A 15,498-nucleotide genomic window follows, 5' to 3' on the forward strand; every position below is an offset into this window, starting at 1 on the left:
AGCCACACGTGGGACAGTCCACAAAGAGCTCCTTCTTCTTCTGTAATGGCGGTCTGTACCCGGCGGAGCATTACCGCCACCTACTGTTGTATTTTGATAGTTGTTGAAATGCCTGACTGAGAGTTCTGCCACTGATTTCTTTTCTCACAATCTCAAAAATTCTACATAATGCTTGATATGAGACTATACTTTGTAGACAATCAAGCTCCGCTTCTAGAATTTTTTCTAACATGTTGAATGCTGTAAGTCGGGGGTTCTCAAACTTTTCAGGGCTAGGGACCCCTTACAGGGCAGGAAATTTTCCAAGGACCCTCACATCACCCTCAAGCTGATTAAACATGTTGACTGCCATTTACAGCCCTAGATGCTGTATTTTAAACTCTTCAACCTAAATACAAGCTCTTGTCCAGTTGAGTTTGGCTTCTTACTTTTTGCAATCTTTGAGCAGCCGAATAAGAAGCCCTCTGTGCTCTTTCTTATGCTTTTTTATGTGTGACGAATGATAAATTTACATGTTTTCTCACAATCATATTTGAGTTTTCATTGGTCCAAAGCTGACTTATGTGGAAGTCATTGGTTTAGTATGGTTCTTTTATGACACTGTGGTCCCCATATGCACAGTCGCAAGAAAAAGTATGTGAACCCTTTGAGATTTCTTGGATTTCTGCATAAATTAGTCATCAAATCTGCACTGTGAATGTTTACATGGTTTGTTCAATAAAAACATGAAAACATATTTTTTTGTGCAGTATTAGTTTAAGCAGGCTGTGTTTGTCTAGTGTTGTGACTTTGATGAAGATCAGAACACATTTGATGACCAATTTATGCAGAAATCCAAGAAATCTCAGAGGGTTCACATACTTTTTCTTGCAACTGAATTTATTTGCTTTCAAATTACATCGAGTTACTTTAATTATTTATTTTGAATTTTTTGGTGGACCCCCAAGCTGGGGCTTGCCGACTCCAGGGGTCCCCAGTTTGAGAACCATTGCTCTAAGTTATGTGTGAGCAGTCTTCTGTGATTTCCATTAAAATATAAATAATAATAACTATGGCCAGCTGAGAGAAATAGTCTCTCCAGCGTGTCCTGGGATTTCCCCGGTACCTCCTCCCGGTGGGAACTGCCCGGAACACGTCACCAGGGAGGCATCCAGGAGGCATCTGGACCAAGAGCCAAATTGTTGAAAAATACTTTTGCAAGAGCTACAAAAGAAGTGGGGAAAAGTGGCAAAAACAGCTTGAAGTAGCGATAACAATAAGTTAAAATGGCAAAAATGGACAAAAAGCAACAGAAATGAGTAAAAATGGAGAGGAAAAGGTGAAAAAAGGATAAAAACAAGTAGTAATTAATAGCAAAAGTTAGCTTAAATGGGTGAAAAGTAGTGGAAAGAAAATGGTGAGGAAGGGCAAAAATGGGATAAAAGTGTTAAAAATTGGAAAAAAAAGTTGCAAAATTGGCAACAAAGTAGGAAGAAAGTGGTATTTAGTAACGAAATGTATTTTAAATGGTGAAAAGGCCAAAAAGGGTCCCATTTCTAAGGTTAACTGGGGGAATAATATTTGAAATTAAGACATAAAAGAGCCACACATCATCACAAAAGAGCCACATGTGGCTCCAGAGCCACACGTTGAGTATTACTGCTAACTAGCATGTTTTTAGTGGTGGGAGGAAACCAGTGGAGAAAAACCACACATGATTGGGGAGAACATGCAAACTCCAAACAGAAAGGTGAACCAGGGACCTTCTTGCTGTGAGGCAACAGCGCTAACCCCTGCACCGACAGGAAACCCCTGCAAGTATCACAGTTGCAGCAAAGTCAATAAAAATATAACCAAGACAAGAATATTGATAAAATCCTGACTGGAATAAAGGAGCAACTGCATTTAAAATGATGAGCCAGAAAACAAACAGAAAACTAACAGCTGGCTGGTGATACAACCTCCCTCCAGTTGGTTGTTGTGGGTATTCCTGTCAAGGCATTATGACCTAAAATCATTGATATTAACATGGTTGATGACTGTGGTTTGAGGTTGGGGAGGCTCCAGCACCACTTGGAACAGTAAAGAAAAGTTGCTTCAACACAATCCAACATGCCCCGTAGTTATCAGGGGAGGCCCAAATCAGGCGTAAAATCTTGCTGTGTGTGGCCAGCCTTAGTCGTGGCAAAAAATGCAAGAGATAGGGAACACAAGGACAGATGCTTATTCAACCATCTGTAACTCATGAGGCTCCTTAAACTTATAGAGGGAAAAGAAAGCTTCAGGTCAAGGTGCTAAGGCTTAGACTGGGACACTGTGGTTGTGACCAAAACCTCAAAGAGAGAGGACATCGCAGGAAAAGCCAGATCCCAAAAGAGGACTGTCTGTGCACCCACTGCAGCCAACTGGAGGTGGAAACAGCTGCACTTTCTAACCACCTGACCATTGTCTAAGGACATCAGGGACAAGTTCTTTACACTTTTCACCAGCAAACAAAAAGAATTCATCAGCATGAGCAGTGAACAGAAGCTTCCATATCTGCTGGGTGAAAATACTGCAGTGCATGACGTGACCAAAAAAGAACCTCCAACACCACACCTGCACCATGAACTGGACTGCATACATACAGTATAAGAAAAATCAGAAGAATAAGAATAAGAAATATGGAATTCTGACATTTTTACCATGTTTTTAGTTAAACCCAACATTCTGTTACACACACAAATTACAATACTTTTTTCTGTTATTACCATTATAAATTTGAACACTACTTTGGCTGTTGAATTGAATTTGACACTGTTAGCTAGCAGCGGGCTAGCCCTGATCAAAAAAACCCAGACAGGAAGTGTCAGTGTGGAGAGACAGTTTAAACAAAAGATGGCTCAGACAACACCATGTTTGTCTATTAAGATGGTCAGTTGGTCAGATTAGAGAACCACAGCCATAAACTGGTGCTGGCACTTGATCGACAGGCATGTGAGACTAAATGCTGCTACTTTATCAACCAAAATGTTGATGTTAGAAGGACACCTGGGCTACACCACACCTGGGAAGACGCCTCTGAAAAACACACTGTATCTACCGTACGTCATGTTTGGGCCGGAATCATGAGGAGAGAGCTCGTAGAGCCCTTTAGGGTCTCTGGAGGTTTGAAAATGACCTCAGCAAAGTATATTGTTTCTGACTGACCACTTTCTTCCATGGGACAAAAAGAAGAACAGTGCCTTCAGTAGCAAAATGATCATCATGCATGACAATGCACCATCTCATGCTGCAAAGAATACCTCTGTTGTAGCAATATGAAATATCACTGATAAATGTTGAATAAACCTTGTGTAAGAATAATAGGACGCCACCGTTTGATTGATCAATAATCAGTCAGAAAAATTGTAATTCTAAAATTGATCACAGATTTTAAATTATCATTGATAAATTGTGAATCAATCTCATAACTCAAGTGTGAATTCTCCATACAGTGACTATGTTACATCCCAAAATAAAAACGGAGAAATGAATACGTTTTACAGATTTATTTAAAACCACAATTTTACAATGTATAAATCACATAACTAACTGTCTTATAGTTGGAAAAAAGGGAGCAGGAAATGGGTAACTATAGCAATAAAGGTAATATTAATACGGTTTGATGAAGGGTGGACTTGATTATGAACCGAGAGAAAGTATTATGGTGTTGTAGGATTTGGGATGTACATTTTGGAAAATAAGCCGAATTCAGTTAGGTTTGTTAATGGGACCAAGAAAACACACACCACCCATCAGAGAACTTTGGAGCAGAGGTCGTCTGCTTTGCTGTAGAGAAGACAGAGTCTTGGGACCATCCAGATAAGGTGCTGAGAGCCCAAAGCTACCACCAGAACCAGCAAGTTGGGTCTTCGGTCAACCGAAGATGAAGCTGGGGCATTTCTGCGGTTTGGCGCTGCTGAAGTGGGTCCCTCAGATGACGGTCAAACTCATAGGTGATGCCTCCTTCTCAGGACTAGTTGGCTCGCCAGGTCCCAAAAACTGAAAGTCCTTAATTACCCAATTAACTATAAAAATAATGGTGTCGTTGGCCAGTGAACACCACTGTTAATGTAGTTACTTGAGGAGAATTGGCAGACTGCCTCAACTGTGAAGTCAGGGCGTGTTGGGCTCAAAAGGTAAAAATCAAGCAACTGTGACTGCAGGAAAAACAGGTCCACAGTAGCATCACACTAGGAAGTGGCTGGAATTATAAGCGGCCAGAGAAAATCTCGAAGGCCAAACTTAAGAGGGCAAAAATTAGGAAAAAGCCCAAAGAGAAACTTGAGGCCAATGGAGTAAAAATGAAAAAATAATTAAGACAAAGAGCAACGTCGCACGAGCACAGCTGGTGTAAGAGTAAGATAAGAGAGAATACGTGAACATAAGGGAAGCTTAAGAGTGTGAAGAGGAGAAGAGATAAGGAAAAAAACTAGCGGGACGCTCTTTTAAAGCGAGAGGCAGGGTCACTATTACTCCCAGGCTAGGAAAGAATATCGTGTTTCAGCTTCACCCTTCATGAAGTAATAATCATGCTAAACTACAAAAGAAAGAAACATTCATAGCACCAAGGAAATAAGATTGAGAGACACACAGATATTTCACATCCTGGATTAGCTCTCATTATCTTAAGTATGCTTAACTAATAATAATGGGAAAATCACATTAATAACTATCGTTATATGAGGTAAGCAAAGATATCCATACATAATAATGGCATGGCAACATCAAATTTTCTTCTGCATAATCAAACAAACAACAAGGTGAATGAGCATGCACAGTATTAAAATCAGAATATTTTAATAGTTACAGCCTCTTGTATAGGGGAAGCTGCAATAACCAAAATGGCCAGTAGATGGCACTATGGATCAATGGCAGATTTCAGAGTCAAGCAGAGTGTGTCTGTTCTCAGTGGGTGGAAGGAAAACATTAAAGACCTTGTAAAGTAAAAATAAATATGTATTTAGGTTTGTTGTATGATAGATCACTGTGTTATGAACCCCAGGTCAAATTTCAGTCACATAAAGCATCTCCAAGTTTATAAAATTAAGCTTCAAATCATGAAAAATGAGGCAGTAAAATCTGCTCCAGGATGGTGTGAGCGTGTCTGTTGAATGAGCTGAAACCACGCCCACTCAGGACACGGGTAGTCTGCAGCATTAACCCCCTCACTCATGGTGTCAAACTTGGAAAAATATTTACCCCTAAAAACATGAACCACTAAGCAAAACATGCATAACTATAACTTTGAAATGAAACATGAACATTATAGAACGGTACAAGAGTACAAGACTGAATTCCTTTGCACAAAATGAACCAGAAGTCCCTGCTCCAGGTGACTGCTTCCTCCCACGATATTGTAGTGTTAGAGGGGCAGGGTCATTCTCTACTGTGGGCTCATGACATTGTAAGTCCACATATTGGCCCCGCCCACCAAAGCCAGGAAACCAAGCCAGGAAAGAGATGAAATGGCCTAAATCCAGAATTCAGTCTCATGTAGATCTCAGAGTTTTCACAAGTTTACGGCAACCATATTCCAACATTTCTAGAGTGTTAAGACAAAAACTTTGGATTTCACATTACAGGGTCTTTAAAGAGAAACATATCAACATGCTGCGTTTTTCATACTTGAGATGTATATGAAGGTGTTATCAAGAACAAACATATGATTATAGTCCTTTTCAGGATTTCCAGTCCATGCGGTCGTGATGCTCAAGAGGACACAGAGAATTTATGAACTCCCCGGATGTCCTGCAGTTGGCACTGGTGGGAAGGTGAAACATCCCCCTTTAAAAAGGGGCAGTTTGTGAGAGTTTTATAGTCTGAGAGGTGGGAAGTGTTATTGTGTCCTGGGTTTGAGCTGATTTGGAGAGTGACCCCTGAGTGTGAGATAATCCTCCTTTTGGCCTGTCTTCTCTCAGAGGTGTCACTTACACCAACTGGTGGAGGAAATGAAAACAGCTCGTGGCCCACTTTCTGAGTATGCTGAGGCCATTGAGCTCAGACAAGGGCTCTGCAAACCAGGTGAGGCCCTACACGAGGAGGCTGGGGTGGAGGAGGTTAAGCTTTGCCAGCAGCAGCAGCTTGGTGCATCCGCATTAATGCAAGCAGGGATTAGCGAGAAATACGTCACATCTAAATACACTGCTGTGTTGAGAGAAAGAAATGTGATTAGCTGTGGGAACTGGTAGGCGATGATTAGGATCTGCTGGCTATCGGCTGATCACAGCTTGACTACAGTGTCCTGCATGAACTAATGCGAGACTTCATAAGTGCAACCTTGCACCCTAGGTCAAGCTTACTACTCACCCGCCACTATGAGACAACCAGACAAGCTGCTACACATGATGCCACCCTAAGGCCCTTGCACATGTGAGCAGAGGCAGCCTGCTGCAGTGGTGAAAGAGGGAAAGGAGCACGAAGACACAGAGACTTTTGCTGTTGCCTCCCCAGTCACTAGCTACAAGCCTCAACCCGTTCACCATTCACCAGCTTCACAGAAAAGATTCAAAAACTGTAAGTGGGAAAAAACTGCTCTGGCATAGGTCACATGATGAAACTATCCTTCACCTAAGAAAACAAGCCGATTTCATGCAAAGTCAGCCCCACAGGTAGCGCTGGGATTGACAATTGATAAATGCCGTTCTGTGTGTGATAATGATCGTACACCCAAATTTCTGCTGATTGCATGTTTGATAAATGAAGGCTACTGTGAGCCGGTGAACACACTGGCAGCTCAGAGTTTCCCCTACCATTCTATCAAGCAGGTATACAGTGTGCGATTTCAAGCCGACCATACGACGGTCATGGCAGAATGTCATTTCATACTGTATAACTGAACTGCTCACGACGCAGGACCACAGGGCTGTGTTCAACCGTTGTACCCCCCTGTACACAGCACGACAAATGATGCCTGTTGGCCCGACTTCAGATTGAGTCGTGCGAATCTAAACTTGTGGCTGAACCGCGGGAAAATCGCAGTGTACACCCAGCCCACCCCCCCAACAGCACCCCTCCGACCCCCCTAAATGTTGAGTCAGTTTTATTTAATTGTATTTTCTATAAAGTGCCAGATCACAACAGAAGTCAATGAAGGATATCTCTCCTATAGATCAGGTCTATATCTGGACCCTTTCTTAAACAAGCCCCACCCCCTCCTCCCTGTGCCAGAGCTGTCCCCATGTCGAATGTTCAGGATAGCCTATTCTTTGTCATTTCTTTGTCCCTTTTCATACTGTGTTTGCTTTTATTTATTTGTTTTTTGCACTTGGTTTTATCTGTAAAGTGACCTTGAGTATTCTGAAAGACGCTTATAAATAAAATGTATAATTATTATTAATGTTTGCTGGAATGCTTTGACTCAGTATCATGAGAGAAAGTTCTCTAAAACAACTGACTGATCCTCTAAAGTTGTCAATGAATTGATGCCCTGCTTGGTTTTACATCAGAGATAGTTAAATGAGCGTTGGATTTTGGCACGGGATTGCAGCAGTTGTGCACAATTTATTATATTCTTGAAACAAGTCTGACACTTGTAATGCAGGAAAATCATGCAACCCCCGTAAATGGCGTCGCCAAAAGACATCTGCTCCTGTTTCTGTCTCTCTTTTTACTTCACTCAGAGTTTGATGAATCTTGGAAGCCTGACCTCTAATACATTTGTGATGTTTTAACTGAAACTGCAAAGAAAATGTCTGATTACACTCACTGCAGCTGTGAGTTATCTCACCAGTGTGAGTTTTCACATGAGCACTCTAGTTTTGGACAATGTTATCTTGAAAATATTTTAACCACACTCAGAGCAACTTCAGGTTTTTGTCTCTTGAGTGAATCCTCATGTGGTTGTTCAGATTTCTTTTGCAAGAGAAACTTTTCATGCAGACTGAGCAGCTGAAGGGTTTCTCTCCTGTGTGAATCCTCATGTGAGCTTCCATATATGTTTTCCGCGTAGATTTTTTGCTGCAAACAGAGCAGCTGAAGGGTTTCTCTCCTGAGTGACTCCTCATGTGAGCGTACATACTACCTCTCTGTATAAATCTTTTGCTGCAAACAGAGCAACTGAAGGGTTTCTCTCCTGTGTGAATCCTCATGTGAGCGTACATACTACCTTTCTGTCTAAATCTTTTGCTGCAAATAGAACAGCTGAAGGGTTTCTCTCCTGTGTGAATCCTCAGGTGAGCTTCCATATATGTTTTCCGTGTAAATCTTTTGCTGCAAACAGAGCAGCTGAAGGGTTTCTCTCCTGAGTGAATCCTCACATGAGCGTCCATACTACCTCTCCGTATAAATCTTTTGCTACAAACAGAGCACCTGAAGGGTTTCTCTCCTGAGTGACTCCTCATGTGAGCTTCCATATGAGTTTTCCGTATATATCTTTTGCTGCAAATAGAGCAGCTGAAGGGTTTCGCTTCTGAATGGGTTAACATGTGACGGACCAGAGTACTTCTCTGTCTAAATCTTTTGCTGCACACAGAGCAACTGAAGGGTTTCGCTTCTGAATGGGTTAACATGTGACGGACCATATGAGTTCTCAGTCTAAATCTTCTGCTGCAAACAGAGCAACTGAAGGGTTTCTCACCTGAGTGAATCCTCATGTGAGCATCCATACTAACTTTCTGTGTAAATCTTTTTCTACAAACAGAGCAGCCGAAAGGTTTCTCTCCTGAGTGAAACCTCATGTGAGCTTCCATATGAGTTTTCCGTATATATCTTTTGCTGCAAATAGAACAGCTGAAGGGTTTTGCTTCTGAATGGGTTAACCTGTGACGAACCAGAGTACTTCTCTGTCTAAATCTTTTGCTGCACACGGAGCAGCTGAAGGGTTTTGTTTCTGAATGGGTTAACATGTGACGGTCCATATTAGTTCTCAGTCTAAATCTTCTGCTGCAAACAGAGCAACAGAAGGGTTTCTCTCCTCTGTGAATCCTCATGTGCTTGTTCAGTTCTCCTTTATCACAGAAACCTTTATTGCACTCAGAGCAACTGAAGGGTTTCTCTCCTGTGTGAATTCTTGTGTGTCGTGTTAAGTGGCTTACTCTGTCAAATGCTTTACCACACACAGAACAACTGTGTGATTTCTTACTCTTGGGTCTCTTATTTTTAAAATTTGTTGCAGACTTTGAACCTGACTGATGTTCTCCGATCTCCCTCCAATCATCACTGTCATCAGTCTCTCCTCCAGAACTCTCTTCTGTCTTAGCCTCTGTCTCTGGTTGTAAATGTGTCTCTGGATCTGAGATCCTTGCTGGTTCTGCTCTCCCACAGTCCTCTCCACCAGCTCTCGTGTCCATCTCTTCATTTTGTCTCTCATGAAGCTGTGAGGACTGAGGTTTCTCTTCATCATCTTCACTCTTCACAGAGGCAGAACTGAAGAGGAACTTGGTGTCAGCCTCCTCCAGTCCTTGAAACCACTCTTCCTCCTGACTGATCCACAGTTCCTCCCGTTCCTCTTTAATGAGTGGGGGCTCAGTGTCCTCCTGGGGGCTCTCTTCTTTAATCACCAACAGCTGCTGGGCGTCTGCAGGAAGCACTGAAATACACAAAGACACACCAAGAGAAGCTGTGAGGTTAGATTGAGCCTAGATGACTTCAAACATTTGAAGTTCTGTCTATTTCAGACACATTCTTGACAATAAAACTCTGTAACTGTTAAGATGTTCAAATTCCAATGTGAACAGCCACACACAAAAATGTGGTATTTTCAGTCACAGCTTAACAAAACTCGGATAGAATCTGAACTTTAAACCACAGATGCAGAAACAAACTAGGAGCTGAGACCTGAACACACAGAGACTTAAACGAACATCTTTGGATGATCTCAAACACACACACATGGTAAGAATCTCATCACAGGCCTGTTTTAGGGGAGAATGAGGTCATAGCACCTTAACATGAATTTAAATACCCCCTGCCTTTTGGTGTTGTATACAGTGATAAAACACTGTTACAGCAAACAGCATAAAATAAAGTGATAAGAAGTTTGGGTCATATCTCCCAGCTCTACTGCTGCCTCACATTAGGAGACTTTCATCTCCATTCATTTATAAAGTATAGGGGTGTGAGAAAATATCGAAACACTAACATTTTACTGACGCAATACTTTAAAATGCAGTATCGACATTGTTTTGATTGACAATTGACTCTGTCAATGCCATGGTTTGTGGTGTAATTTCACTCCATGACTGCTAGTTGGTGGCAGGCATTTGACTTCCTCTCTTCTCCTCTGAAGAGATCACACAAGCCTTCCTGGGTGAGCGAGCTGATTGCTCGTACCTACACAGCAGAGCAGCTTCTGCTGCATTCATAGCAGATACATGGACTTATTTTGGCTTCCAAAACATTAGTGCCATTGACTTATATATACATCAAAGTGTTTTTTTCAGCGGCTGGCACAAGGGGGTGCTCTCACGCTCCCTGTGAGTAACTTTGGGGCTTCTGGGATACATGGTTGAAACACGGAAGAGATGGTAGATCAAAGCCACAGAGATCAGAGCATGAAGTGGAGACACCGGGATCAGAGAGCAGAGCAACCGTTATGGAGGTATTCTAAGCTAATCTAAGCTCCAAAATATTCAGTATCGGCACAAAATGCCCCAAAAAAACTGAGGGAGTCACATGGCCAGTTTCGCCAGCGGACGCTGGAAGAAACTTTAAACTTTTGCGTGAGAAATCTGTTACTCACTGAAACTGACAGCGAATCCAGGGATCAGGGCGTTCATTCATCTGTCCCGGTCGGCCAAGAGGTCAAAGAATGCCGTGAGGTCTCCCCCGTGTGTCGGAGAAAATGGGCATCCACTATCCAGCTGGATGCATACAGCGACGAACTTCAGAGATGGACTTTTCTGACCCAGACTCTGAGGAAAGGCTGCCTGGTGAGCGGAGCGGGTCGTCTTCTCCGTCCCAGAGCGATGGAGGTAAGTTAACATTAGGAACCCACTGATTATTCAGACAAATTTATCAAATGAAACAATCACTTGTGTGTTCCTGTGATTTCAGAAGCAGACTTGAGAGAAGAGCAAGCCCCATGCAGTTCTGCAACACCGTCTGTTAGCCGAAAAAGAGGTAAGAACAAAAAACATTTCTATATTATAGATTATATATTAAGCATATAATCTATATAACATATTTTATATTACTTCTATAATTTACAGGCAGTGCCAGGGGACACACAAGCAGGAGAGGACGTGGGCGTACAGGGGTCCCGTGGAGGCTGTCCAGTTGTATTGTGCTGTATTTTGTATTTATTTTACAACAAAATCACATTTGGGTATCAGGTCCAGATGCATCAACTGAGTTTCCTCTGAATTCATGCAGAATTGCGCTTGCTGGAATCACAATCTATCATGGAGAAGATTCATTTCAACACCACCACTGCTCTTAAACTTTCTTTTTAAGTAGTTAAGCAGCTTTTAACTCGTTCTTCATTAATAACTAGAAATAATTCCAACCAAAGCTTGTACATATCTAAATTGTAATTGTGATGTGTAGCAAATGTATGTATTATTGTGTGTAATGTGTCATTCATTGTTGCATAAGCATACTTGGCCAATACAGCTGCTTCTGAGTGCGAGCCTAGTCTGGGCCCAGGACACTATGGACGCTGACTTCTCTAGTGTCAGGAATACATCTCTCAGTCATCTCACATGCACATTTACACAAAGTAATGTAGTAACTGTCATTTAAAATACTGTGGTGAAAAGTCTCAGCTCACATGCACATGTGCACTAATAGATCATACTAACTGTAATGTAAAGTACTGTGGTAAAATGCCGCAAGTCATATGCATATTTGCACCAGGTAACCTATTACTATACTAATTAGTGATTTAATCTATGTGCTGTACTCAGATATTGAAGTAATGAATATTATCATTGTAACTCAGATACTGTGAGAAGGCTCCCTCACCTCATATGCACATTTAGCACTAATAAATTAATTAAATGATCTTATGTCATCTAAAGCTGCAGTCAGTCTTACATATTGTAAACTTCTGATCATGTGTAGTCTGCAGCCTTGCAGTCTTTACACATCTTGCAGCCATGCTATCAATACACACAGACCTGTACGTACTGGAAAAAAGTAACAAAGTAGTTACACATTTGTTTGGTCCATATTCAATCACATGTCTTCTGTTGTAAACAGTGCTATGGAGCTGTAAGGTTCTGTAAAGTTTTTGTTGTTGTACAGGTCAAACGAATTGTTGCTTGAAATTGTTTACAGGCTCATTTGTGTTCATCTGTAAAGGTCTGTATTTGTGCTGTCTTTAAATTTATTGGTAATTTTGGGTAATGGTCTAATTTGTACTTTAGATATAAGTATGTCATGTGGTAAATGGTGTCACTTCTGTGTAGAAATTTGTGTAAGCGATGTGGTTAATTGGGGGGGGGGGCTTAAATGTAAGAGACATCTTGTGTGGAGCCACATTTCCAAAAGCGTTAGCCTGTCCTCAAGAGCTCCAAATAAACTACATTATATACTAGGGGTGTAACTGTACGGGAAAACTTCGGTTCAGTATGTACCTCTGTTTTGAAGTCATGGTCCAGTACATTTTCTGTTACGGTAATTAAAGCGAATAAATAAAAGAATTCATTATTATTATCTATTTCAATTAAACTGTATTAAAATAAATGGGCAATGTAAATTACATTTAAATTATTAATAATACTGCAATCTCCTTCCACAAGGTCTTCAATGAACAAAAATATTACTAAATAAAAACTTTTTTTCATTACTAGGCTATTCTAATTATTATATTTACATATTTATAGCCCTTCTTGAAACACTAAAATTTCCCAGCCAACTGGAATGCATCGTAAGTTAGCTTGTTTTGTTAAGTATGTTAATTAACCTCTTTCCTGCTGATTTCAACACAGACTTCAGTGCTGGATTACTTTTTTAACCAGTGGGACCTACTACAAAGGTTGGGAGGAGTTTTTACAGCCCATCTTGGTGGATAGAGAGGTTAGAGCTGTGTGAATCTGAGGATAACTTTACTTATGACGCAGCTGCAGACATGATGGACTCTCCTCTCTCCCTCCTCCGAGGCTGACAGTTGAAGGTACGTATTTAGAATTAGTTTGATTCCCAAAACCAGAGTTTTTTAAAATAAAAAGATCTTAAATGCAAAGAAGTTCATAACCGACTTGTGAGACTTTATGTTGTTCCTCCTCATTACAGTGTTGTTCTTGTTTGAGTGGAGCTTTTTCAAATGCTTTGATTGATCCGCTGGACAACGTGCTGTCAGCGACACTGCTGAATAATGTCAGAGCTACTGTTGTTGTCGTTGTCCACTGTTGTATTTTACTGGGAAAAAAGTGCTCCTAAACAGGTCACTTTTTTCTGGGAATATTCAGGCTGCTGCTGTCATTTGCTGTGCTTGTGTGGTTGTTAAGACAGTGTGACAGTGAGTTGTTCTCTGGTTTTCAATCTGTGTATAAGCTCCGTTCAACATGTATCCATTTGGAACACGTCTGTACCGTACCGAGAGGCCTGTACCGAATCGGTACGGGCAGAATGCACATACCTTTACATCCCTATTATATACCCGTAGCATTATCAGTGAAGGACAATGGGGAAAACCTGAACAACAGACACACCAAGCAGGAGGCAGGAGTCAGACACAGAAGCCGAGGCTAAGCTAGGCTAAGCTGTGGTAGAAGAGGACAGGGAGGCTAAGAGAAAAGCAGCTAAACCGTGAGGGTTCTTGTTGTTAAGCATACGCGTAAACGTACGGCAGAAATGAAACAGCAGTGAGAAAAGTAGAAAGAATAACAAAAAGAAACTGCAGCTCAGTGAAGACACAGCTTCTTGGTCTCCATCTGCAGGTGTGTAAGGGTGCTTTCACACTAAGCCCAGTTGATTCAAGGCGCACCGTGGTTCCTCCCCCTCCCACTTCCCCCGCTGGCTTGCTTTCACACTAGCAATATCAAACCGTGCCTGAGTGCACTGCGTATTTACTCAGTCTGAACTAGCAGGTGGCGATATGCACGTAGCTGGTTTAAAACCCCGCAAAGGACGAGAAAGAAGAAGAATATTGTTTTTGTTTTGGCCCGGCAAAAAGTCCATCCTGCATCCATGGATGACTAAAATCACTTTTAAGATGCCAGTAACTTTGCTCTTCATAACTGCAGATCTACTACAGCTCAGAGGATTAAATGGGCTCGCGCTGTGCAGATACAGCAGTTTTTGAGTTGACAGACTTTTATTGCCTTTGCACCTCCTCTGACTGACTCCAACCTGTGTTCATCTGTAAGGTGAGTAACAACAGACCATTTATGGACTGGATTCTGATGATTTCTGCCTTTTATTGAGGAAAAATGTGAACAAACTGCCACGCTGTTTAAAGAAGTTTAGTTTTTACGATGATGTCATAAAGCTGATTCGACGCTCTGTCCCGTATCCGGGCGCGGTTGCATTCACATCTCATCTGAACCGTGCCAGAGTCCACTTGAATTGGGCCAAGACCATCTCTCCAAGTGGGCCCAGGCCCGTTGCCCGAGCACAGTTTGTTTGCATTCACACTACCGAAACGAACTGGACTTTGGGCTCAAGTACACTCAGATCCGGGACTGGGCCCCTAGTGTGAAAGCACCCTAAAAGTGCACACCACTTGGACATTTTTAAGGGAGTAGCAGAGGCCCCCCAGTTTTTATTTTACTCTATTTGATACAAATTCCAGTCTGTTGAACAATTAATTTTTGTTGCTTTTGATTCAATAATGACACTAAGAAAAAATAGATAAAAACACACTTTTCATTACAGGCTCCTCAAGGACCCCTCCCTACTGTGGGCCCAGGTAATCAGTACCCTTTTCCCCCCTGTGCTACACCCCTGGACTGTGGCATGTTCATGGACCATCTAATGCACGGGTGTCAAACTCAAGGCCCGGGGGCCAAATCTGGCCCATGGTGCAGTCAAACCTGGCCCACCAGATCATATGATATTTTTATTAGAACTGGCCCACCAGTATGAGGTCTGCAGATTTCCTCCAGTATAAAAATGTAAACTTAACCTTGATGATTTATAATATCCTTGTTGAGTCATAAAAATTTAAAAAAGTAAAACAGTGAAAATAATAAAAAAAAAAAAGTCAGGAACGTGGGGAAGAAATTTGTGTTTTCTCTATATTTTCAATTTTGCATCTCAGTGTAATGACTAAAAGTTATGGTTTTGACTTTTCCATTTCATATCATATTTTAACCTTTACATCTCATAAATTTGACTTTTTATCACATATTTTCATCTTTTAGATTGATAATTTTATATTTTAAATTTAATTCAGACCTTTGAAAGCCATGATCTTGGCTTTAATCTCATGTTTTGACCTTTTTCAACTCCTAACTTTAAATTTTATCCTTAAAAATGTGGAATTATTAATTTTATCAGAGTTTTGTTTTTACCTTTAAAATTATGATGTTGGCTTTTTCTCACGTTTTGACCTTTTTCAACTCCTAACTTTAACTTTTGTCTCACTTTTTTAACTTAAAAAAACTCATGATT

At 41.2% G+C, this 15,498-nt stretch overlaps 1 protein-coding gene across 1 annotated transcript; it reads right to left on the reverse strand.

Annotated features, from left to right (window-relative positions):
* Positions 1-7,796: 7,796 nt before the first annotated feature.
* LOC121521766 (gastrula zinc finger protein XlCGF57.1-like) lies at positions 7,797-8,606 on the reverse strand. Its single transcript, XM_041805926.1, has one exon. The coding sequence runs from the start codon at positions 8,604-8,606 to the stop codon at positions 7,797-7,799; it is 810 nt and encodes a 269-aa protein (XP_041661860.1).
* Between the last annotated feature and the right edge of the window lie 6,892 nt (positions 8,607-15,498).

This window comes from Cheilinus undulatus, linkage group 14, assembly GCF_018320785.1.
Source record: "Cheilinus undulatus linkage group 14, ASM1832078v1, whole genome shotgun sequence".
Lineage (NCBI taxonomy): Eukaryota > Metazoa > Chordata > Actinopteri > Labriformes > Labridae > Cheilinus > Cheilinus undulatus.

What these genes read in the sequence shown, in the direction of transcription:
- LOC121521766 (XM_041805926.1), bottom strand. Translation starts at nt 8,606, where the DNA reads ATGGATGCTCACATGAGGATTCACTCAGGTGAGAAACCCTTCAGTTGC.